This window comes from Pristis pectinata, chromosome 4, assembly GCF_009764475.1.
Source record: "Pristis pectinata isolate sPriPec2 chromosome 4, sPriPec2.1.pri, whole genome shotgun sequence".
Classification (NCBI taxonomy): Eukaryota; Metazoa; Chordata; class Chondrichthyes; order Rhinopristiformes; family Pristidae; genus Pristis; species Pristis pectinata.
This window is the reverse complement of record NC_067408.1, coordinates 61,354,764-61,381,268: the sequence shown is the minus strand read 5'-3', so window position 1 is coordinate 61,381,268 and position 26,505 is coordinate 61,354,764. Positions and strand designations below refer to the sequence as shown.

The window sequence follows — 26,505 nt, the reverse complement described above, 5'->3', positions numbered from 1 at the left end:
GGCTGGATTCTTGTAATAGGGTGTTGCCTACAAGGCAAAATTTAGAGGTGCATGCTTTTCAGAAAACAGACGGAGTCTCTTTTCTCCTGAGAAAAGAAGACCGAGGAGTGACATAATAGAAGTCTGTAAAATTATAGAAGGTTTTGATAGAATGGATGTAGAGGAAGTGTTTCCACTTGAGGGAAAAGGATAACTGGAGGCCATCAACATAAGATAATCAGCAAGAAATCCACTGGGGAACTCAAAAGCAACTTCTTTACCCAAAGAGTGGTGTGAATGCTGTACTCATTACCACATGTTGTGGTGAAAGCGAATCTTTTGGATCCATTTAAATGAAGTCAGGATAAGCACACAAGGGAGAAGAAAATAGATGTTTGTGTTGAGAGATTTAAGTGAGGAAATTCTTGAGATTTAATGGGAATGATGTTGTCAAGTTTTCCATTATCAATATCCTGGGGTCACCATTGCAGTTTTCTCTCTCTTACAACCCTCATTGACCCATCAACCAGATGTTTCATCATCAACTTATCACCAGAGCAATCCTGGCCTCACCATATCAAAGATATTCCATTTGTCCTTTCCAACTTTTCCCCCAACCTCTCTGCAACTTGTTTTCCCTATTTCCCTGTTCTGCTAAAGGGTCTTCAAACTGAAACATTAATTCTGTTTTTCTTTCCATAGATGCTGCCCGACCTGCTGATTGTTTCCAACCCTTTTCATGTTTAGAGCAGGTCAGAGGTTGGGTATGGTGTAGCAAGTAATTCTTTGACACCCCAAAGCCTTTTCACCATCTGCAAGGCACAGCTTGGATGCATAATGATCTACTCTTAAATTGTCAGATGAATGCTAGATACCGTCCAGGATGAAGAAGTCCTCTTGATTGGTACCCCATCCACTACCACCACCAGTGCGCAAAGGCTGCATTGCCTACTATTTCCAAAATGCACTGCAGTTACTCTCCAAGGCTGTTCCAACAGCATCTCCCAAACCCGCTACCTCTCCCAGCATGAAAGACAAGGGCAGTAGATGCTTGTGAAACTATTGTCCTCTCCAAGTAGGAGGTCTTTCTCCAAGTTGCTCACCTTTCTGACTTGGAAATATATTGTTGTTCCTTCATCATTACTGGGTGCAAGTGCTCCAACTCCCTACCTTCAGCAGGATGACGGCAGCAGTCTAATTTGAAGACCCACCACTCCTACTGAAGGGCAGATTCATTTAGAGTTGTCTACTTGGTTCCATTCATTTACTCAGTCATATATATGAACATTGCTATGTTTGTTAAAAGTTGATTGGATGCTGCTTTGAGTCAGAATCAGAGTGATACATTGGGAGGAAGTAACAGGTGCAAGGTTAACCAATAAAATGAGCTTTTTTAGAATATAGAACATAGAACAGTACAGCACAGGAACAGACCCTTTGGCCAACAATATTGTGCCATAATTAAGCACCTATATAAACTAATCCCTTCTGCCTAAACAATGTCCATATCCCTCCATTCTTTGCACATTCGTGTGCCTATCTAAGACGTCTCTATCGTATCTGCCTCCACTACCACTCCTGGCAGCACATTCCAGGCACCCACCACTCTGTGTGGGGAGAAAAAAAACTTGCTCCACACATGTCCTTTGAACATACCCACCTCACCTTAAATGCATGCCCTCCAGTATTAGACATTTCAACCCTGGGAAAAAGACAGTGGCTGCTTACCCTATCTATGCTGCTCTTAATCTTATAAACATCTATCAATTTATAATCTTACAAACTTCTATAAACTTTCAATGTCTACATGAAAATTACTTCCCAGCCTGGTCATTGGAGATTACGTGACCCTTAATTTGCAGCATGCAACATCTCATCACAAGGGAAAGAGAAGAAAAGAAGCAACTGAAAAATGAGGTGAAAAGAGCAACATGGGAGCAAAGGTTTCTGCACAGCACTTTAGAAAAAGGAAGTAAACACTTTGGGACAAGGAGACATACTATTGCACATTTATCCCCTGTTAATGCACAGTTAGCAAACTGGGAAATTCCTCATATTATGTGTTTGGAGGTTGTCTTATTTTGGGTAAATATATATTGTGCATTGAGTTTTTTTTTCTATTTTACTTAAGCCTATAGTTTGCAATGGGGAAGAATTGAAAGAAACACTGGATGAAACTCATTTTCCAGTCTGAGGAACAAAAATACAAAGAGATGTATAGTTTCTTCTCTGACTAAAGAGAAGTAGACTCATAGAGTTATAGATCATGGAAACAGGCCCTTTGGCCCAACTCGTCCATGCCGACCAGATGTCTACCCAAGCTAGTCCCATTTGCCTGCGTTTGGCTCATATTCCCTCTAAACCTTTTCTATCCACAACTTGGGTTCATGCTGAGGTCTCCCCCAGGCAGCTGAAGGCATGACAACAGGTGGTGGACCAATTAATTTGGGGATTTCCGAGGCTAGAATTGAAGACATGCATGAAGCTCAGGGGTTTATAAGGCTTGAAGAATTTACAGGGTTAGAAAGGCAAAATGTGAAAGGGTTTGAAAATGGGAATTAGTATTTAAAATATCTGCTTTGCTTAACCCAAAACCACTGTAGAGCAGCGAGCACAAGGGCGATGGATGAGTGAGACCTGATATTGAGTCAGAAGTGAACTCAATTTTGGACATTTGGGTCATGCAGTTGTGTTGCAGGTGTGGATAATTCTACACTCAGTTTCACAGAATTGGAGGTGTATGTCAAAATAATGGTAAAGATGTGGTTGTCCTTGCTGAATGAAAATTTTAGCCAGGATGATCACACTTGCAGTTGAAAAGCACGAAGACAGTATAAGGAAATATGGCTATGTAAGTACAAGCTCTCCTGTAGATTGAATGGTTCCTGCTACTGCTGTGGTCATTCTTGTATCATACTTAGTCATGATACCATCCTTCAGTTCTCAAATATGACAAAAATTGGCATACTTTTTATTACAGGTGAAATCAGAGGAATGTTTTCAGCAACAAGAGGCCAAAAAGCGTGACATTGTTAAACTACAAGAGAAGGAGAAGGCTCTTTATGCAACCTTCCAGGTGTCTCTGGGTGAAAACAACAAACATGCTGATTTTCTCACAAAAGTCTTCAAGAAGAAAATCAAACGAAGAAGAAAGAGTGAAGCAAAAGTTTCTGCAGGTGTGCACACAACAATGTTTCTTCCCATTGATTGTCATATTCTCTCATTTCATTTTTTATAGGATTAATTTAGAGTTTTTAGATTCCAGAAGAATAACAAGTCTAATTTGCAGTTTACAAAATAACAATTACTGTATATGTTAACCACAGTGCAAAACCATATACTTGTGAAGATTTCTTCATTAGTCAGTTCATAATGAATGATGATACTGGTATGTCCATTGCCAGTTGATGTGAACAATGACAATGGGCCTTTTCCATTAATAGCTGCAGTCCTTGTGGGATGGTGTTCCTACATTGGTGTCGGTGAGGTAATACAGGGTATTCAGCCAGCAGTGACGAAATATATCCAGGTCAGGGAGATGTGTTACATGGGGGCGATCTTCAGGATGATGATGTCTCTACAAAGTTGCCGTCCTCTTCCATCTTGATGGAAATATCATAGAGTCATAGAATACTAGAGCACAGAACCAGGCCCTTCAGCCCATCTGGTCCATGCCGACCTGATCTTCTGCCTAGTCCCATCTACCTGCAACGTGAACATATTGCTCCAAACCACTCACATCGATGTACCTGTCCAGACGTCACTTAAATGTTACAATTGAACCTGCATCTACCAATTCCGCTGGCAGCTCATTCCACACTCACACCACCCTCTGAGTGAAGAAGTTCCTTCTCAGATTCCCCTTATATATTACACCTTTCACCGTAAACCTAAGTCCTCTAGTTCTAGTCTCACCCAACCTTAGGGGAAAAAGCCTGCATGTATTCACCCTAATTATACCCCTCATAATTTTGTGTACCTCTATAGGATTTCCCTTCATTTTCCTGTGCTCCAGGGAATAAAGTCCTAACCTATTCAATCTTTCTCTATAACTCAGCTCCTCAAGTCCCAACAACATCCTTGTAAATTTTCTCTGCACCCTTTCAAGCTTATTGATATCTTTCCTGTAGGTAGATGACCAGAACTGCACATAATAGTACAAATTCAGCCTTGCCAACATCTTGTACAACTTCAACATAACATCCCAACTCCTGTACTCAATGCCTTGCTTTATGAAGGCCAATGTGCCAATGACCCTATCTACCTGTGAGGCCACTTTCAAGGAACTATGGATCTGTATTCCCAGGTCCCTTTGTTCTACTGCACACCTCAGATCCCAACATTTCATTGCATAAGTCCTACCTTGGTTTGTCCTCCAAAGTGCAACACTTTACACTTGTCTGCAATAAATTCCATCTGCCATTTTTCAGCCCATTTTCCTAGCTGGTCAAGATCACACTGCAAGCTTTGATAGCCTTCTTCGTAGTCCACTATGCCCTCAATCTTGGTGTCATCTGCAAATTTGGTGATCCAGTTTATCACATTATCATCTAAATCATTAATATAGATGATAAACAACAACAGACCCAGCATTGATCCCTACAGCACACCACTAGTCACAGGCCTTCAGTCAGGGAGACAACCATCTACTACCACTCCCTGGCTTCTCCTGCTAAGCCAATGTTGAATCCAATTGGCTACTTCATCCTGAATGCCAAGTGACTTAACCTTCTGGAGCAGTCTCCCATGTGGGACTTTGTCAAAGGCCTTGCTAAATTCTATGTAGATAACATCCACCACCTTTCCCTCATCGACATTCTTGGTAACCTCCTCGAAGAATTCTATAAGATTGGTAGGACATGATCCACCACGCACAAAGCCATGTTGACTATCCTTAATCAGGCCCTGTCTATCCAAATACTTAAATACGCTGTTCCTTAGAACACCTTCCGATAATTTACCCACGACTGATGTCAGGCTCACTGGCCTATAATTTCCCGGCTTATTCTTAGAGCCTTTCTTGAACAACAGAACAACATTAGCTATCCTCCAGTCCTCCGGCACCTCATCAGTGACTAAGGACATTTTAAATACCTCTGCCAGGGCCCCTGCAATTTCTGCACTAGTCTCCCACAACATCCGAGGGGACACCTTGTCGGGCCCTGGGGATCTATCAACCCTAATTCGCCTCAAGGCAGCAAGCACCTCCTCTTCTGTGATCCGGATATGGTCCATGACCTCAATACTCTTTTTCCTCAGTTCTATAGACTCAGTGTCTGTCTCCCGAGTAAACACAGATGCAAAATTCAAAGGTGATATGCAGGGCAAGTTTTTTACACCAAGAGTGATGGGTGCCTGGAATGCACTGCCAGGGGTGATGGTGGAGGCAGATATGATTGAGGCGTTTAAGAGACTCTTAGATAGACACATGATTAGAGGAACGGAGTTGACGACATAATATTGCTCTGTTCCTATTGAGAAATTTTAGTCCAGGTTTTTTTTCCTGTTTTTTAAAAAAAATTTTTTCTTTAGCTTAGTTTGGTTTGATATGTTGTTTATAATTTTTCTTATTGTTTTGGGTTTTTTTTTCCTTCTTTTATATTTTATAATAAATCTTTTTCTTTTATATTATATTCATTCACTAACAGATCACTGGATCTACAGATTTTTTTATACTTTATTGTTCTTTATGATTATCCATGTCATGATTGTTCTCCTGACCTCTTTGTATTATATGTATAAACATTGATATATTAATCTGTATTAATTTGAAAACTAATAAAAAGATTGTAAAAGATAGACACACGAATATGTAGAGGGTCAAAGGACTGCAGATGCTGGAATCCAGATGAAAAACTCTATGATGCTGGAGGAACTCAGCAGGCCAGGCAGCATCTGTGGAGAAAAGCAGGTGGTTAACGTTTCAGGTCAGGACTCTTCTTCAGGACTGAAGGTAGGAAAAGGGGAAGCCCAGTATATAAGAGGGAAAAGCAGAGCAGCGATAGGCAGGTGCAGGGGAGGAGGGGAGAGCAGATTTTCACAGAACACCTGCGCTCTGTCCGTAACCGCGATCTGAATCACCTGTTGTCAGTTACTTCAACTCCCCCTCCTGCACTATCACAGATATGTCAGTCCTCGGCCTCTTCCCCTGTCAGGAGAATTCCAAGTGCAAACTGGAGGAACAGCACCTCATTTTATGTCTTGGAACCTCACAGCCTAATGGCATGAACATTGAATTCTCCCACTTTAAGTAATCCCCACCCCACTTCCCCACACCCCCCCCAACCATGCTTTTTTTCTTCCCTTTCCTAGCCTATCTCTCTTTTTTCTATTCCTTTTTTTTTATCCTTACCTTTCACCCATCCCCGGTGGATCTGCTCTCCCCTCCTCCTCCTCACCTGCCTATCACTATCTCTTACCTGCATCTACCTATCACCACTTTGTGCCCACCCTGCCTCCCCTCTTTTGTCCACCTATCACTGTTCTGCTTTTCCCTCCTATATATTGGGCTTCCCTTTTCCTTATCTTCAGTCCTGAAGAAAGGTCCTGACCTGAAACGTTGACCACCTATTTTGATCCATGAATGCTGCCTGGCCTGCTGTGTTCCTCCAGCATCATAGTGTTTTTCTTCTTCAATATGTCGAGGATGGTGGGATGTGGACCATTGCAGGCAGAAGGGATTAGTTTAATTAGGTGTCATTAGCTCAATTAGTTTGGCATGTTCCTGTGCCGTACTGTTCTATGTCCTATATCACCACCAGTTCCAATCCTTCATCTGTATACAGATATTGTTGCCTGTTCCAGTCTTTATTTCTCATGTACTAATATAGTTGCTTGTCTCAGCCCTTGTGCATATTCTCATCCCTTTGCCGAATATTAATATTGCTTCCTTCCAGCGCTTTCTCATTGGTCTCTGTGCAGTGTTTGCCTGATATATTAATATCATTGCCTGTTTCACACCTGTTGTATACTTGTCTCCTCCAGCCAAAGTTCTAGTTTTCCCTTAGACTGACATGGCTGTGTGTTCCAGTCTTTCTTAAACCTTCACTTTGGAGTTTATTACTTTTCCCTTCCTTGTATGTCAACACTGATAGCTCTTTTGTCTAGCACAACTTTTATCTTACAGGGTCAGATGAAGAGAGCGAAGAAGAATCAGATGAAGAATTTGGCTATAGTGATGAAGAGGATGAATCGGATTCCGATGATGGTGGAGTGGATGACTCTGCTTGCCCAGATAGTAAGAGATATATAATTTTCTGGTTTAAGTTGCCTCAACAAAATCCATGAACATGATTTTACTGAAGTAACTCAAATAAAAAAGGAACTTGCATTTATATTTCACCTTACCATGTCATCAGCATAGCTTTCTCTTGGACCATGTTCTATATCCTTCCTGTCTCTCTCACATGCTTTTTCAATCATGTTGATACCAGTCCTCACCTCCTCCACTTAATATAATTTCTGAGGTTACTACAGCATTTACAAGGCATACAGAAATTCTATGAATGAACCTGAAACATCAACTCACTCCACAGATGTTTCCTGACTTGCTAAATGTTTCTGACATTTTCTGTTTTACTCTTTTATTAAAGCATTCTATTGACAATTGGGCAATTGGTGAAATCATAGGTTAATGCATTAAGGGTGTGTTTGCAGCTAGGAAACAGAGTTTTAAAGAATTTGTTTCATAATAGGTTTTGCCAGCCAATTTAGACAGCACTCTGCCTTAGAATTCAATCATTGCCTTCCCAGACCAGTTGGGCCTTGGGTTTTGGGCTTGGCCACTAATCCACCCTTCCTCCTTTGTAACGCCTCCAGACTCCAGCAACCTTTCTGTCAGTCCCTAGGTCCCCAATCCATCTCTGTTGGCCTTCAGATGCCAGCACTCCCATCTGCCCTGGGGCCCTAAATTCCCCTGTCTCTTCAGGCTCTAAATCCCTTGACAGTCATAATACCCCCACTGTTGGTCCTCAGACTCTGAACCCCTCCCATCAGGCACCTGGCCCAGCATCACCACTGTAAGGCCTCAGTGAGGGAGACAGATAGTGAAGGAAGGGATAGAGAGGAAGAGGGCAGGAGAGATGGGAAGAGAGTCTGAGTGAGCCCTGGGTAATGGTAATTTCTCTTTGCCTTCTCCCTCCTCTCCCTCCCTCCTTCTCTCCTTCCCTCCTTCGCTCTCCCTTTCTCCCTCCTCCTCCTCTTGGTCTCTCTCTCTCTCTCTCTAACCCAGATTATACTGGGACTCAACAACCTTGCAATAATCTCATCCAAACATTTTGCATATGCAACTATCCTTAAAAACCTTTAATGTTACACTTAAACACTGACTTCTTTGATGAAACACAATACATTTTTGTCTGACTGAAGCTTTTAAAGTTAATCCTTTAGCATTTGTTCACGTGACTTAAACTAATTAGCAGATTCTAATAGTTTTAGGCTACTTAATATTCCATCAGTAAAGCTGACTGAACAATGTTAATGCCTTTTGAGAAACTAAATACCATGCACAATCATAGTGTGCAAAGCCAGTGATACAGATCAGCAGCGTGAGTAGGTATGAAGCCTGCCTGACTGGAGAAGCAGTGAACTTTAACTTTTAAAAAGGCAGTTCTTGGATAAATGCAATTTCATGTAAGATATGCCACTTTTTCTGCTTTGATTGAAAAAGAGACGGGATCAGTGTGGAAGCATGACATCTTAAAGGGAATGATGTGGGTGGGTGTGGATGAGAATGATAAATCCTAAATCATCATCTTTAAAAGTGACAGTGAACAGGCCAAGAACATTTTGAATGTAAGAATAAAGAGAAATGCAATATCTTCACAAAAGGCCACTGTCAGAGAACTTTGTACAGTTTTGGAACAGCTGTAGATATTGGTATTAAAGCCATAGAGGTCACAAAGTTTAGATTCACCAGAATGGTGAAGGATGAACTTTAGGAGAGAACTGAAATTTAGGTTGAATTGGAGAAGACTGAGGAGATGTGAAAGACGTCTATAAAAACGCATGGGTTTGGGATAAGTGACTAAAGAAATACTACATTTTCTACTTTACAAATCAAAGGTAAATGGTCACCATGAAGAAATTCCCTGAGTAAGCAGATAGATTAGGAAAATGGATTTACTTGGAGGCTTGTTGGAGAATGGAATATTTTGCCTCAGGGAATGGATTGAGGCACAATCCATTTAATTTAAATGAAAATTGAATAAATATTTGGGAACTGAATAAATATGCAGTGCCAAAAGATTACAAAAATGATTAGGATTAGTTTGAGACTGGTGAGCAATGTAAGTAGCTATGAGGAATCAACTTATGGCAATTGAATTAATGTTAGATTGATTCAAGGTTATAGGGACATTAGGATTATTTTGGACTGATACAAACAATTGGGAAACAGCAAAGTAGTGAAATTAGCTTTAGATTGCTTTGCCAAAGAGTCAGCATAATTTTCTTGTTCTGTACACTACTATGGTTCCCTGACATATGGTTTGCTATGGTATCATTAAAAAAAATTAAATATTATAAGATCTCTCACCTGTTTTCTTGACACAGCTTGTGACCCAGCATTATTTGATAACACCCTTCAACTTCGAGAAAAGCGACTGGATATTGAAGAGGCCTTAGCTGAAGAGAAAAAAACACTGGAATTAATAAAGAAGGAATATGAAATGATTGCTAAAAAGGTTTGTTCCTTTACTTTTTCTACCTGTTTAAATATTCATATTCTAAATATGATTAAAGTGATCTTTGGATAACAAGAATGCAAAGCTTTAGTTCAGTCAAAAAGTAGTGCAGTAACACTGAGTAAATTTGAATTGTACCCCACAAGTTCAGAAGGGGCCAGCTAGTCTAGCAATTTATAATGTGATAAACAGGAAATGTAATCTTTTGGTCATTGGTAGAGTACCCAGGGATCTGCATTACTGATTGGATTCCCCCATATCTTGGATTGGATAACCCCTTATCTGGCTCTTGACCTGTTGACCAAGACACCCAACTAAAGCCAGCAACATCCTGTTTTACACATGCTAATTTGGCTCTGACAATGTTAACTGGAACCTGAAAGCATTTTATCCACTGTCTCTTTGGCCTCACTACTTGAGGCAAGTCAGAGGAGGATTGGGGTGTGAACTTTTTGACTTTGTAGGTCAAAGAAGAGAAGGAACCAGCCAAAAGGAAAACTTAGGCTTTCCCTATTCTTCACCGACACACCCCACCTTAGTCACTTCCAGTAAAACCTTCTGACTCTCTTCCTCTGCCATACTTGCAGTGGGGATTCATGTACAGTTTAATTAACAAAAACAAAACATTCAGTTCCCTCTTGGTTACCCAGGAGGATCATCCTGATGGTAAGGAGTCCAGCCTCACGTTGATGTGGGCACATAGGAAAGCAACTGGAAGTCAAAACTTATGCAAGAGTTTGACGACAAGTGTATTTACTCTAATTGAGGTAGAGTTTGCATGTGCCCCATTTTGGACTAAAATGTCACAGTAGCTAAGCTGTGTTCCATGTTACTAATCAGTCCTGTGGCATAATTTTCGTATTAAGGACTGAAATATTGTGCCCAAATCCTCTACTTCTTATACACCATCGGCAGCCTGGGCTACAGCTGTCAGCGATCAGTGAATGGTCCATCTCAAACGATCATTTGTTCCATTTCCTCTTCAGGTACCTTGTTTTCACTTCCACCATTAATAGTAATCTATTTGTTTCATATCATGAGTGACTATTCCAGTCTGCCCTGTGGCATCTCCATTCACATCACTTCACTGGGTTGCCCAGTGGTGCAGCAGGTAGAGCTACTGCCTTACTGCTCCAGTGACCTGGGATCAATCCTGACCTCCAATGCACCAAAGATATGCAGGTTGGTAGGTTAATTGGCCACTGTAAATTGCCCCTGATGTGTAGGTGAGTGGTAGAATCTGGGGGGACTTCATGGAAATGTGAGGAAATTAGAATGGGATTGGTGTATGCAGGCTGACCCTGGGTAACGAAAGGGTTCCGCTCTTACCGATGTCCATAATTTGATTTTGTCCATAAGTTGGAAAATACACAAACATTACCCTATGGTAAAAATACCTCCACAGTATTGTAATGAATGGCATTAGACGCACTTAAAACTGATAAGAAAGAACAATTACTAGAAGTGGAGAGAGGGAGGAAACTAGTTCTGCCGCTCACAAGAACAAGCATATGTACATATGGCAGACCTTTGAATTTAATAATACTATGGGAGCCTGTTCGTATGTATGGGCATCCATATGTCGGGCATTCATAACCCAGGGGTTTGATGGTAAGCAGAGACTCATTGGGCCAAAAGAGCCTGTTTCCATGCTGTATAACTCTGACTCTGCACCTTTACACTCACCTTACACTGAAGACATTCCTGGAAATTCACTCTTTGGAACCAAACTTTCGCTCACTACCCTATCTTTCAATCAACTCTCTTAATTTTTTAATAATGGAGACCTAGGCAAACTTGAGAACGGACTAAGTCTGGGAATGCCTGTGTTTGGAAGAAATGAAACAGAAGTTTGAGCTTTCAATTCTATTTGAAATTTTCAGAGTTGGCTGATGTTAGTTAAGTTCCAGCCAGAACACAGTGACCATTACTGCCATTAATCTTATGTGTCTGTTGTCAATGGACACCATGTCCCAAGAGGTCTGTACAACAATGTAATTGCACCATAATTATACAGGTAAAGGTTATTGATGGGACAGTTAAATCGGCAAAACATGACCTGGAGGTTTTGCAACGAGAAAAACAACAGAAATTGAATGAGCTGTACGTGGTTGTTCCTCTGAAACTGCACCAGGTAAGAGAATGAATTTAAATTATTTTGTAATGCAAGTTAATTTCAACATCAACAGATTGGAGATTTAATATGACAGAGGATATAGATAGCAAAATCTCACATTTACACTTTGATATTGGCTGCATAATCTTGAGATGTATGGAGAGAACACATTAATATTTGCTCGGTCAACTTGCACATGTCAGGAAAACAACTGAGACAGATATGGGAACACAGATTTCACCTTCTTTCGAGAGCTAAGGTTGCATCACATTACTTAAGCAAGATACAATGATAACTGCTTATACTTGCATAACATCTTTAGTGTTGTCAATTAAAGGAGATAAGGGTGGTCAAATCCCATGTAATTGAAAAATGCAGTATCCTTTCTCTTACCATGGCAGATAGAGTACATTGTCAATGGAGACATGCCAAATGATTTAGAATCTGGGCTGGTCTTCACCAATATGGCTTTAACATCACTGCAAAGGCGGATCAAAGAACTGCACGTGGAGAGGACTGAGCAGCGGGAGCTGTATAAGCAAGCCCGGCAGAAACATGTCCAGCTTCTCCAAGACAAAGCAGAGATGGAAGCTAAAATAGCAGGTAATTGCTGAATTTGGCAAAAAGGGGAAAGTTATTGTCAGAAACCACTTCCAGGATCATCAGTGAATGGCACTGGTGGGACTAGGAAGATGGGCACAGACATGCCAAAAGTCAATGTTGATGGCCGTGCTGTAAGTGAAATAGGTAACTGCGAAAATATTGATGCATCTTTTACATATTGACGTTTTTTGCCTTTAAGGCAAGTCATGTCAAGTTTATCGTCATGTGCACAAGTACAGTGAGGTACAGGTACGATGAAAAACTTGCAGCAGCATCACATGCATGTAGGTATAGACAACACACAGAATATAAATTATACATGAATTATACAAGACAGTGAAGATAAAGAAAAAAAGACTGCAAGAACAAGACATTAGTCAAAAATAAAGACAAATCAGAGACAAGTCCATGGTAATACAAGAGGTGGTCTGCAGTGTTCCCTTGCTGAGGTAGGGTTAGAGTTGTGCAGGTCGGTTCAAGAACCTGATGATTGTAGGGAAGTAGCTGTTCCTGAACCTGGTGGTGTGGGACTTCAGGCTTCTGTCCCTCTAGTGAGGTCTCCACAAGGAAAGTCATCACCTGGACCTTCCACAAGTGCCTCCCAGTCGCTGCCAGTTGCTGCTAGAATCACAGCATGGATTGAACCACAGTGAACATGATTTTCATCAGGTGACAACTCCAGAGAAATGCAGGGAGCAGCATCAACTGCGGCACAGGGATTTTTATGTGGCCTTTTAACTCTATCAGTTTTCTCAAATTTGTCTCCATTCTATGTCTGCTTCATGATGGTGTTCAAGCTATGATCTTGACCCATGGTTCAACAGCACACCCAATCGCTGGGCAGACTGGTATCGGGTGAGGCTGTGTCATTGCCCAACACTTGATGAACCTTTCTCATAGCAACATTACACCTTGCCTCCAGCAAGGTTCCCATTGGAATGGAGCTCATCTGCAGGGCAGTCATCGAGCTGTGGTTGCAGACGATGCTTGCATACGAGTAGCCAAGTCTTGATTCAGGCTGTCATCCCAAAACTTTAACCGTTCCTTTCCCTTCTACAGATGCTGCCTGACCCCCTGAGTTCCTACAGCAGTCTGTTTTTTGCTCCAGATTCCTGCATCTACAGTCTGTTGTATCTCCAAGTCATGGACAATTTGTTCACTGCGGGGTTGGGGTTGTGCAGGTTGGTTCAAAAACGTAATGATAGGAAGGTAGCTGTTCCTGAACCTGGTGGTGTGGGACTTCAGGCTTTTGTACCTCCTGCCTGACGGTAGCAATGAGAAGAGGGCATGACCCAAATTGTGGGGATCCTTGATAATAGATGCTGCCTTCTTCAGGCAGCACTTCCTGTAGATGCTGTAAATGGAGGGGGTCGGGGGGGGGGGGGGTAGTGGCAGGGGAGCTGTGTCCGTTTTGGACTGGGCGCCACTCTCTTGTGTTCCTGAGCGCAGGAATTGCCTTATGCAACCAGCCAGGATACTTCCAACAATGCAGCTGTTGTAGTTTGTTAGAGTGTTTGGTGACATGCCAAATTTCCTTAAGCTTCTAAGAAAGCAGAGGTGCTGGCTCAATTAAGTATCATTGCAAGGACTTTGAAGTTAGAATTTTTAAGGTTTTGATTTAATATTTGATTATTTAAAATGTTCAAGTATAAAAAATCTTGTTGATGATTGATTTGTTTTCTCCTGTTGCCATTAGATGTGCTGGAGTGGGTATAGTATTGGTATTGGTTTATTATTGTCACTTGTACCGAGGTACAGTGAAAAACTTGTCTTGCATACCGATCGTACAGGTCAATTCATTACACAGTGCAGTTACATTGGGTTGGTACAGAGTGCATTGAGGTAGTACGGGTAAAAACAATAACAGTACAGAGTACAGAGTAACGTGTCACAGCTACAGAGAAAGTGCAGTGCAATAAGGTGCAAGGTCACAACAAGGTAGAAATGGTGAGTTACAAGAGGAAAGAATAATTGGGATGCCTTCTTCTTAGGAAGTCCCTCAGGGTTGAGGATGACTTGCTTCCCCTCCAATTTTGTGGGTTCTGAGGTGACTGATGGGGTCAATATGAGAACTTCAGGCTCTTCCACAGATGGAGCAGGCAGTGCCTGATGGGGTGGGATGGTAGGTAGTTTATGAGGTGATGCACACTCCTTCTGCCATTTGTACTGGACTTCTGTATGCCCTTGTTAGTGAGGTTCTCAGTTCCTTTCTTCTCTACTTTGAGTACTCATTGGCCAGGGATTCCCAGGAGCCAGTGAGGATTTCACATTTTTCAAAGAGGCTTTGAGAACATCCTTGAATCATTTCCTCTGCCAATGTGGTAATCTCTCCCCTTGACAGAACAGAATAGAGTGCAGGTTTCAGTGGTCTGGTATTGGACCTGTGAATGATGTAGCCTGCCCAACATAGTGACTGTATGTAACTGGGGCCTCAGTACTGAGGATGTTGGCCTGGCAGAGGACACCGACACTGGTTCGTTTTTCCTTCCAGTGGCTTTGGAAGATTTATTGGAGACAACAATTAAGATATCTTTCCCGTACTTTGAGATGCCCACTATGGTAATTTAAATGTTTAAGGCTTAGCATCATATGGAAGGGCAGAGATCACTGCTGCACCATGTGTTTTGTGCTGGGTTTGAGGCCTTGATGTTCAAGCACCCTTTTCCTCGGTCAGTCAAAGGCTGTGCTGGTGCATTGAAATCAGTGGTGGATTTCAAGTCTGCCTTCACAGATAGCTGGCTTCCTAGACATGATGAGAGGTTTACATTAATCAGTGCCTTGCTAGGAACCTTAATTGCAAGAGTTGAACAGTAGGGTCATATTGGTAGAGAATCTCTGTGTTGTGGATGTTGACTGTAAGGCTCGTCCTCTTGTAGTGACCAAGTTGATGATGACCTAGTGCTCTCTATCTCTGAGCATGCACAAACACTGGCATCATTTGCGTGCTGCAGCTTACCTGCTTAAGTTGGGGTGACTTTGGTGCTGGAGTGTAGGTGCTGTGGTGGAACAGTTTCCCACTAGTTCTACAGATTAGCTCCAATCCTGTGGGAAGCTTGTAGGAGACAATCACAGCATTGCAGTGAGAAACATTGGAAAAAATATCAGAGCAATGACACAGCCTTGATTGATGCCAGTCTTCACTGAGATTGGCTTTGTTGCTGCTTGTAATGATCATTGTGCAAACATCCAATGAAGGTGGATTTCTACAGGCAGCTGAATTTATAACCATAGCATCTACCGTGAGGATATTCTGCTAGCGGTCACATATAAGCTGCGTGTTCAGGGAGGGACAAGTTGCTTGGAGGAAGAGCTCAAGGTTTCCGTAGGGAGCCCCATGTGCTGTATCACTATAGTCCATTGCAAATGTGCATGCTTGCAATGCTGCCAGTCTTCACTCAAGAAGGAGAGGGTGGCTCTCTCTAGGAGCAGAGAGCATCAGTGATATCCCTAATGCAGCAGAATGCTACACCACCCACATAGAAAGCTTTAGTCTCCAGAGAGCTGGAGGTAGATTGGTTGCCTGTAGACTCATGAGATAAGGACCAACCCCCCCACCTCCTTCCTTTTCTGTTCTTCTCTGCCAATATATCCCTGCCTTTAGGTTCTCTATTCTTGATCCAGTGCCAGGCTATGTTTCAGGCGCAGTAAGACCATGATTAGAGTATCCATATATTTGTAACAAAACACGCCTAGAATTAAATATCCCTCTGAATGCCTTATTCAGGACCCCAAGCAATTCAGCACCAAATGACTCCCCAACAAACCTGCCTGATTAATTTACCCCTTTAAGTAGTGTTCTGGTCATATCCATGCCAAGAAGACCTGCCTTCCTACGTGTGTGATAAACCAGGTGTAGATAACACGAGAACAGTTCACAGAGAAACTTCTAATTCATATTCACACATAGATTAATGTCACCTGTGTACTAGTTCATGGAGTTTCCTGAAAGTACTCCTCCATCATTGTAACATATACTGTTCCACCATATTCACCAGAAGCTCCTAATGTTAGATTTCCCTCTCCAGTACTATAGTCACCTCATCAACAAAAATTGAAATCAGGCTTATCAGTCTGTGCAGTTCCATCCATCTTTCCTTGACCACATTAATTTCCCAGCAGGCTAACTAAGCTATAATACCCTAGTTTCTCTCTCACACCTTTTTAAAATTGAAAAATTCTGCATGTCATTTTCCCATCTAAAGAAAAGCTTCCCAAATGAAGAGAAATTTGCAAGATTATAATTAGAGCATGTACAATGTCCCCATCGACTTACTTTAAAACCCTGAGATGGAAACCATCCGTTCTTGGGACTTTCCCTCTTTGCTGTTGTATTTACATCATTACTGTTATTTTGCTTATATTGCTTGTATCAGTTTCCATCCCTGATTAACAAAATTTCCATAGGAAAAGTGATCTATCCATGGATGACTAAGTGAGATCAGAATAATTTTCTTGGGATATCCATACTTCCCTCCACTGTAAATACTGGCGATTATATGATCAATTTTTGAGGAGTCTATATTGCTCCTAACCATATAATTGTAAAATTCAGAATGAATTTGACATCCATTTTATATTCCCATTCTATAGTTATTGTTTTTAGTTGTTCCTTGTATGTCTCTCAATCACTAGTATCCTTGCAGATTTTTGGAGTTTTCTGCTCTTTTTCTTTTGGTTTGTATTCACTTGCCTCTTTTGTCATCCATCTTTTTGAAGATAGTTGGTTCTGTAGCACATCAAGTTATCTTTTTGAACACCTCCCTTGATCAAATTAAAATAAAAGGTCAAAAAAAATTAGTGAAGTGCTTAAAATATTTGGAATAAAATCTTGAGAAGATATATTGAGAAATTAATTTAAAAGATATGCTTATTTGACTGCACTATTTGGGATTGTTGGAGAAAAAGATATAACTTTGAAGGCTTCCGATTTACAGATTCTGGCTTTTATTTCTCTTATAGCCAGGAGAGCAGTATTGCTTAAATGGAAGGAAGCTACTCCGCCTATGCATGTTCAATGGTTACGGGATGTTATGTCATACTTGAATCTAGAGAAGATTCGCTGTTCAGTTTTTGAATCTAACCTAGACTTTCAAACCCTGTGGGGACCCTTTTTGAATTATTTTCAAAATCTCTGATTTGGGGACTAAAACACAGATATTGGCTGACTCTGTTACATTTTTAAGGTTTTTCCTTGCTGTTTCTTCTACCAAACAGCTTCGGGTTTTGGTAGTGGGGGTAGGTTTTTTTTGTAATAAAATATTTCAATTTTTTCTTCCTTTATTAACTAACTACTATATCTGATTATTGATTTAGAGTATTGTAATCCTAAGTATGACTTAATACAATGTATTCAGTAGTATTTTTTACTCTCTTTCTTGATGCACGTACTCTTTTTTTTCATGGATTTAATAAAAATATTGTAAAAAGAAAAAAAGATATGCTTATAGATAAACCTATGGCATACATTTAAAGAAGTATTTCATAATTATTTAATGTATATTCTATTGTGAAATAAAATGGGAAAAGATCATTCATGGGTAATTACGGGATGAAGCAAGAGGGAAACCATCACCCATCAGTAGAGGTCTCAAGTTTACTATGGACAGTTTCTAGCTCAGCTTCATATAAGAACATAAGAAATAGGCCATAAATGCCTTTGAGGCTGCTCTGTCATGGTTAAGTAAGTTCATAGCTGATCTTTTACGTTATACTACCCAATTCCCATATCCTGAGATTTCCTTAGTATTTGAAAAAATCTGCTGTGTAATTAACTTTAAGGAGAAAAAATTTAGAATGAAGGAAGATAAATATGTTCTGGTCAATTGAGCAGAAAAGTGGCAAATGGAATTTAACTCAGAAAAATGTGAGGCAATGCATCTGGGGAAGTGCAACTGGGTGATGGGAGGATATTGAGAGGTACAGAGGTTCGGGATGATGTGGAGTGTATGTCCACATATGGCTAACACTAATAAGGCGGTTGAAAAGACATCGAGGATGCATCCTCAATGTCTTTTGAGCTATAGAATATAAGAGCAGAAAGGTTAGTCTAGAATTGTTTAGAAACTACTCAGACTACAGTTGGAGGACTGTGGTCACTGTGTTAGAAGAGAGATGTTAGCGCACTGGAGAGGTTGCAAAGATGTTATCAAGGTGAAAAATTTCAGCTATTGGGAAAAATTGGGTCCACTGGGATTGTTTTCCTTTGTACAAAGAAGGCTGATGGGAGATTTACTCACAATACAGAGTAAGTAGGAAGAACTATTGCCAATTAGAAAAGTGATCAAGACTTACCAGGCACAAATTTTAAAGTAATGGGCAAAATGATCTGTGGGGAAATGGGATTTTTTTTCCCTCAATAGGTGGGCTGAAATTGACTGTATAAAGGGCTGGGAGAGGAGGAAGGTCTCATCATATTTAAATGTGACTTGGATATTGACTTGATGAACTCAGACTACAGGGCGACAGACCCAGTACTGGAAGGTGGGGCTAGGTTGGACAGGTTGGATGTTACTAGGTTAGTAATTGTAGCTCCAGCGACAACCATAGTTCATGCTGAACTCCTTTGGAAATCCCTACTGTAATTTATCTACTGTTCTACTTAGCACTTTTACTGGAGGCTGGAAAGAGAATTTTTTTTACACTGCCCCTATCTGTCCAGGATCTGGGCCGCACTGTGGCATAGCTAGTAGAGCTGCTGTCTCACAGCTCCAATGCCCTGGGTTCAATCCTGACCTCGGGTAAATAGGATCAGCTTGGTGGGCACCATAGTTGGTATGTTTTCATGCTGTATTACTCTATGACTTAAGTGCTGTCTGTGTGGAGTTTGCATGATCTCCCTGCAACTCCATGGATTTCCTCCCATGCACCGAAAATATGTAGATTGGTAGGTTAACTGGCCACTGTGAATTGCTGCTAATATGTACCTGAGTGGTAGAATCTAGCAGGAAGTTGATGGGAATGTGGGAGAGAATAAAATAGGTTAGGGTGGTATAAATGTGAAAATGGGTGCTTCTAGGTCAGCATAGACTTGGTGGGCCGAGTGGCCTGTTTCTCTGTTGTCTCTCTCTATCTCTTCTTCAACTGGCATGGATACAGTGGGATGAATGGCCTCCTTCTGTCTCGTAAGTTTGCTATGATTCTATCTTCTCTCATCCTGTTTTACAATTAGAGTAATTTCATCCCTAATCAGTAAACTTTCACCCCTCCCCCACCTTTCTCATTTCCCCTGTTTTTCTTTGGATTTTAAAACTTGATATATTTCCTTCCATTCTTTCCTGGCAGCCTTTTATCCAGGAATGTTAAGTGCCCAGACCTGGCAATTTTTGCGCAGTTTATTCCCACAACATATTCTCACACACCTGCTTGTGCCAGCAGCTCACTAACCCAATTCTCTACACTTTGTGTTTACGTACATGCACTCCAAAACTGTCTTTCTTTCTCATGATCGGTCAGTCGGCCTCCACTAGCATGACTTTACCACTTGTCACTTTAGTTCTAGTTCTAGCTGCCACTCCTACTTCTTTAAGCACCTGATTCCTCTCGATGGCCGCCTTTCAGCCAATTTAGTTTAAACCCTCCTAAACCACACCAGTGAACCTCCCAGTAAGAACATGAGCCCCAGTGTTGTTGATATGCAACCTATCCAAGAGGAATTGCTCTCCCCTCCCCCCAGTTGGTCCCAATGCTCCAAGAATCCAAGAACTTCCTCTGGTACCAGCTACGCATTAATTGCTTTACCTCTGTTCTCACTGACTTGTGGCATTGAGAATAATCCAGAAATTACCACCTTTGAGGTCCCACCTTTTAATTTCTTCCCTGCAATTCTGCCAATATAGAGTTGGAAGAAAAGTGCTACCAAGAAATGGTTCGGAAGTTTGGTTGTGTCGTTGATCTGGAAGCATTGCAAACTCTCTCCGTGAACATGACCTTGGAAGAACTGAAAGAGAAGATTAATGTCAATAACACTAAATTTCACAGAAAGATAAAACAAAGGGAGGTAAGCAACTTCAGTGTGCGGGTGATACCAACAAAAGGAAATGGGCGAGGGTGATGACTTGTTGTTTGATAATCAGTGCGTTGTAGCTTGGCACATTTGGCACATTCAGATCCAAATTGTGCACTCCGTCCCTCATTGGCCTGTCTCCTCTCTACCTCTGGAAAGGCCTCCTGATATCTCTTTAGGTGCTTCTATGGAATTCTGTCTGATTTGAGAAGTGGCTTGAGATGCTTTAAATGTGTTAAAGGCATTACTTAAGTACAGGTTGTAGTTGATCTGCAAGGGCACAGAAAATTGTGCAGGCAATTAAAGGGTACAGCCTCAGTGCACAAAGTTGGAAGTGCCTAATAACAGAAATTAGCTTTAAACAATACATCACCTTAAGAAAAAGGAACCATTGTGAACCAGGAATCAGGCTTCATTAGTGGAAGAACAGGAGTGCAATGCCTGTGTTGCAATGTTAACTCGTGGCTAAATGTACTGTAGCTGGGACACGGTATTCCATTTTTAGATTTAGATCAGTTTATTGTCAAATACACCAGGGTGCAATGAAATTCCTTGTTCGCATGAGCTCAAAGAGTAAACAGTATACATGGTAACAATAAATGTCAACAATAAATACGAGTGCAAAACACCAGAATGTGCAAAGATTGTAGTGCAATCTGAAATAGTGGAAAAAGAAATGCTGAAGTGACAATAATGGAATAACTGAGAGAGGTAGAATTAAGAGTAATCACAATCCTTCTGAAAATATTTACGCACATTCTGAGTATGCATTGGCTTTGTTTCCTTTGTGCCTAGAGAGTGCATGATGGGAGTCACTACTGCGAACTTGCTGATCCGTTCATGTGCTAATTGGTGTCAGGTCTCCAACACTTAAACGGCAGCCATACCGCTGCTGGATGTGTATGTGCTGCTTTCTGCTGAAGTGCTTGGAAGACAGGCAAGGACCTTCATATCCTTGTGGATGGTGTTGAGAAGAAGACCCCTCCCCAGATCAGAGGTGGTTGTAGGTACCAACAGAAGTTGCTGCCAGAGATGATTCTCCTTTGCTTGGGAGCAACAAAAAAAAAGACATTTTCATTTGATTCATCAGTGTTGGTGCCAAGGTTACTTCCTCTCCCTGCCTGCTCTCCATTTCCACCATTTCCTGCTGGGGATCTGTGGAAAAAGCTGCGCCCTCCTGATGATGCAGTGGAGGGCGGCGAAGTACCTAAGCATTTCTCAAGTGCACAGCAGACACTCCCAGCATGGTGCATTCACCCGAATCTCACGCCATGGATCCCAATGGCCCCTGGCCAGCATTATCATGATGTGGCTGCAAAATGATCCTGGACAGTTCTTAGGCAGTAGGATTGAACATATGAGCATAGATTTGCTTTAGAGTCTGAGCTGGCCAAGGAAAGGTTCCCCTTCAGTTGTCACACTCTGTACAGCCCCAACAAAATATCTCTCTGTCTGCTTCTCATGACCAGAGGACAGTGAAGAATACTTCACTGCTCTTCCTTACAGCTCGTACTTACAGGCTCTACCAACAGTTACAGTGAGATGGGAAAAAGGGTAACTGGGAAATAACCTGTGGGCAGTAGCAATAAGAATTGGAAAGAATTTGGGAGGGGGAGGTGTGGGTTCCTTTTAAGAATCAATTTTACTCATTTCTTTAGATGAGAATACAGGGGCTCCCCAGGTTATGAATGTTTGTTGCTCCAGATTCCAGCATCTGCAGTCTCTTGTGTCTCCTATGAATGATCCTATCTGATTTTAAACAAATTCTCCCATGTATTTTTAAATAATTTTTCAAATTAGTTTTAATAAAATGTTTCATGGTATTCATTAATCATTGAATATGGTGTATTTTCCATTAATTTATTTATGGTAGTGTTAGGGTGAATATTCAAAGAAATTAAAGAATTATAGCAAGTATACGCAGTGACACAGTATGAGTTACCATAGAAAATGAATGTTTCTGACTTACGGAGAAATCATCAGTTCTGAGGAACAGAACTCTTGTGTAATCCAGGGACTACTTGTACAGACTGAATGCAAAGTCAAAAGTTTAATATTAGCTTAATTTTTTTATATTTCAGAATCATGCATTTAAAAAAGTCCTTTTACCACCAGATCTTCCTGAACAACTAGAAGACACTCATCATTTTAATCATGTCATTTTTTAAAATCTTGACTCGACATAGGATAGAAGAGCAGAGCTGCAAGCTGAGCTTATACATTATACCAGACAGTATACGTGCAGACTGGATCAGTTGAATATGATGCTGACGGAAAAGGAGAAGATTGAAACACAGTTAAATAGCCATCAGAAGAAAATGGTAATGTTGTTAGATCATATCTAGCACTCGGATAAATTTTAAAACTTTAAAATTAATGAGCTACCGAAGTTGCTTGCTACCTAAAATTTGGCTCTTATTGTTCACTTGCACTTCCCAGATGATGTGATAATTTGGTGAGTAGGTTTCAATACAATCTGTCACTGAGGCTCAGAGATGAATTATAGGAGCGGGGTCAAGGACAGATTCTTGGGCTTTCCACAGGCTTTGCACTTAGTCGGTGATTTAAGTACTGGAGGGATCCACAAACAGCAGTGTGATAATGATAGCAATCTGAGAGAGAAATATTGATCAAGCCATCTGGGAGAACTTCCCTGGTCTCCTCTGAAATAGTCCCATGGGATCTTTGACATACCACTGCCTCATCTGGTTCCATTCTATTTAGCCATCTGTAGCCATTAGATAAAATCGTATAAGTTGTTTTAAAAAATGTGGAAAGAAAACTAACACATTTATTTAAAAATGCATTTATCTGTCATTAATTAACATAAAATTACACCATAATAAATAAAAATGAATAAAAAAAACTTACCTCAAGTGTAGGTCAGCGATCTTATTCAGTTATGGGTTCGTTAAAGAGGCAGATATGAAGCGAGTCCAGGAGCAGAACAGGAGGTCAGGTGCCCGTGCAACAGTGCTTTCCTGCATTTCTGACTTCTGCACTGCAGTACAGAACCCCACCATTGTTTCTCCTCCCATTTCTACACGGTTAGCTCTGACGTCTCCCTGAGATCGGGGTTAGTGCAGGGAAGTGGAGCTAAGCCGTTTTATGGAATGGTAGACCAGACATGAAGGGCAGGATGGCCTACTCCTGCTCCTATTTCTTATGTTCATATAGAGTCATACCGCACAGAAACAGGCCCTTCAGCCCAACTGGTCCACGCAATCAAGATTCCCATTTGCCCGTATTTGGCCCATATTCCCTCTAAACCTTTCTTATCCATGTACCTCTCCTTTTAAATGTTGTTAATGTACCTGCCTCAACTACTTCCTCTGGCAACTTGCTCCATGTACAGACCACCCTCTGGGTGAAAACGTTGCCTTTCAGGTTCCGATTAAATCTTTCCCTCTGCCCTCTAGTTCTTGATTCCCCAACCCTGGGAAAAAGACTATGTACATCCACTCAATCTATGCCCCTCATAATTCTATACATGTTTAATATTGTAGATGCTGGAAACCTGATATAAAAATAGAATGTGCTGTAAATGCTTAGCATCTAATGAAAGGGAAAATCAAAATCCCTGCAGATGCTAGAAAACTAAAATAAAAACAGAAAATGCTGTAAATACTCAGCAGGTCAGGCAGCATCTGTGGGAAGAGAAACGGATTTAAATGTTTCAGGTCGAAGATTGTCAGAACGGGGTATTCTTCTGACAAAGGGTCATTGACCTGAAACATTAACTCTGTTTCTCTTCTCATAGATGTGGCCTGACGTGCTGAGTATTTCCAGCATTTTCTGTTTTTACCTTTGGAGAGAGAATTTTTTCCCATTTTTTTGGTTGGATCAGGTTGTATTCATCTTCTCCAAACTACACCCCGTCCAGACATTTTGTTGTCATCATCCTCTCTCAGCCAGCATCAGCTTTGCGTCAGTCTCTTCTAATCTTTACCCTATGACCAACCTTCCCTTCTGTTCCCTCTGTCCCTGCCCAATCCCATTTTCTGCAACATAAATCTTAATTAATTTCTAACTTTTTCCAGCTCCAATGAAAGGTCATTGGCTTGAAACAATACTTCTGTTTATTTCTCCACAGATGTTGCCTTACCTGCTGAGTCGTTTTATCTAAAATTAGTCCTCTGTTTACCGATCCTCTTGCAGGTAGAAACAGTTTCTTGGTGGTACCATTCCAGCAAATCTCCACTGCACCATCTCATATCCCTTTTTGTGAATATTTATCTTAATATTTAATCAATAAAAATGGAAGAATCCTGGAAGGTCATATGTCAGTTGCAGTGAATATTTTTACGTGTACACTGAACCAAATGTCTGCAGTACTGAATATAGATAAACTAAATCCTGTAGTATTCAGTCTGTATACTGTAACAGTACCATCAAAGGTAACTGCTTCAGATGTACTTGAGGATGAAAATTGCAATTGTCACCCAGTTTGGCCTAAATGTAAATCCTGTTCCATACCATGTGGTTGATTTTGAATGCCTTCAGAGGTAACTGTTTCCTGGGAAATATTATTCTTGGGAATATGAGGCACCAAGCTAGGTTACTTTTGATACTGGTTCTCTGTCTCCTCTACATTATTCCAGGTCTTCTCAATGGGGCAGTTGTCAGCCTGGAACTGGGTGCTGAGCCACAAGGCACGCACTGGTGAAGCATTCTCATCAATTTCAGAATTTATCTTGGTGTTTTAGTGGTACAGTACATGGAAAAAATGAACTAGTAGAGTTGGAATGCAATGACCTCAAGTGAAAACAAGGGGTTGGGGGTGGGAAGTAGGAAGTAGGAAGTAAAGTTGGATTTGAAGCACAGTTAAACTCAATATTTTATCAGTTGTGTATTGGGAGGAAAACAGACTGAAGGACACAAGTTTAATTTTGAAATGGTGGACACAGATACAAAACTTCTATGGGAGTGTCAAGGGAGTGAATATTTTCTGGTGCAGTTCAAGTGTAATCCAGCACTGAAGCCAAAAGTAGCCTCGGGAATATTTTGTACATTGCTAGATATGTAGATGGTAGGTTCCAGTTTATACTTTCTCATTGCGACATATCACGATCCCCAACTTGAAAGGTGTGGAACTGATGGCGATTTTTACTGTTTGTTCCAGGGAGCAGAAATTCAGAAGCAGAAAGTTGAATTGTCAGAGAAACAGGAGCTGATTCAGCAGGTGGAGAAACAAGCACAAGAAATTAATGACTTGAAAGAAGAAATAAGTCTGCTAATGCGAAAAGGAGGTCACATTCTTCCCCCCACCCAACCACCTTTAACACAGTGAACTCTGCACCATCATTTAGTAACATAACTTCCTGTCTTTTAGCTGTAGGATTTTTTTTGATTCAAATAGATATTTTAGTCTGGCCTCAAATGGATGCAATATTCATTCTGCACCAGAATTAAAAGATGGGTATTTCTTCCCAAACCTTTCTACTTTCAGACACAATTGCCCTTCAAGAGAAGCATACCTGGCTGCTTCAATTGTATTGGTTACAAACAGTCCAAGTGAAAGAGAGATAGTCGGAGCATTCTGAGAGAGAGAAATGTGGAAAACAGTAGCACTTTATTCCACTTTGGAACCAAAATATATCCTACAATCCTAAAATGGTCAGTAAATTCTGAAACCCAATGTAATAAAGTTTGATGAACTCACTTGCCTTGTGGCAGAGGGTATTTGCTGTGTCTTTTGAGTGCCAGTAATTTTAAGAGCTTTCTAATTTGTGCAAGTTGGTATACCTGGTTGGAGTACATTACCAGTAACTAGAAACCAAATAAATCTACCAAATGCACAGAACTGAAAAGGTAAACTTAACCTACCAGTGCCATGGAGAAGCAGGGTTAAGAGAAATGACATGTGGTTCTTTTCTGTTCCAATGTCTTTAGATGAACTCACTCCATTGTATCAACTTCAAGGCAGGCAAGATACAAAACAATGGAGATGCAAAAGACTACAGGTGCTGGGATCTTAGCGAAAAACAAACTGCTGGAGGCAGCTTGACCAGCGAGTCTTGATGCATGGTCTCAGCCTAAAATGTTGACAGTCCCTTTGCTTCCACAAGATGCTGCCTGACCCGCTGGTCCCTCCAGCAGCTTGTTTTTTTTTGCTAAGACAT

At 41.0% G+C, this 26,505-nt stretch overlaps 1 protein-coding gene across 1 annotated transcript in view; it reads left to right on the top strand.

Annotated features, from left to right (window-relative positions):
• Nucleotides 1-25,958, top strand: part of LOC127569640 (cilia- and flagella-associated protein 44) — a 117,689-nt gene extending 91,731 nt beyond the window's left edge. The window contains exons 27-34 of the mRNA XM_052014440.1: nucleotides 2,960-3,155; nucleotides 7,106-7,216; nucleotides 9,532-9,662; nucleotides 11,680-11,796; nucleotides 12,180-12,381; nucleotides 20,217-20,377; nucleotides 22,570-22,704; nucleotides 25,506-25,958. Of these exons, the coding sequence (XP_051870400.1) occupies nucleotides 2,960-3,155; nucleotides 7,106-7,216; nucleotides 9,532-9,662; nucleotides 11,680-11,796; nucleotides 12,180-12,381; nucleotides 20,217-20,377; nucleotides 22,570-22,704; nucleotides 25,506-25,673 (1,221 nt within the window). The 3' untranslated portion in view covers nucleotides 25,674-25,958. The remainder of the gene's footprint in view (nucleotides 1-2,959; nucleotides 3,156-7,105; nucleotides 7,217-9,531; nucleotides 9,663-11,679; nucleotides 11,797-12,179; nucleotides 12,382-20,216; nucleotides 20,378-22,569; nucleotides 22,705-25,505) is intronic.
• Nucleotides 25,959-26,505: the final 547 nt, after the last annotated feature.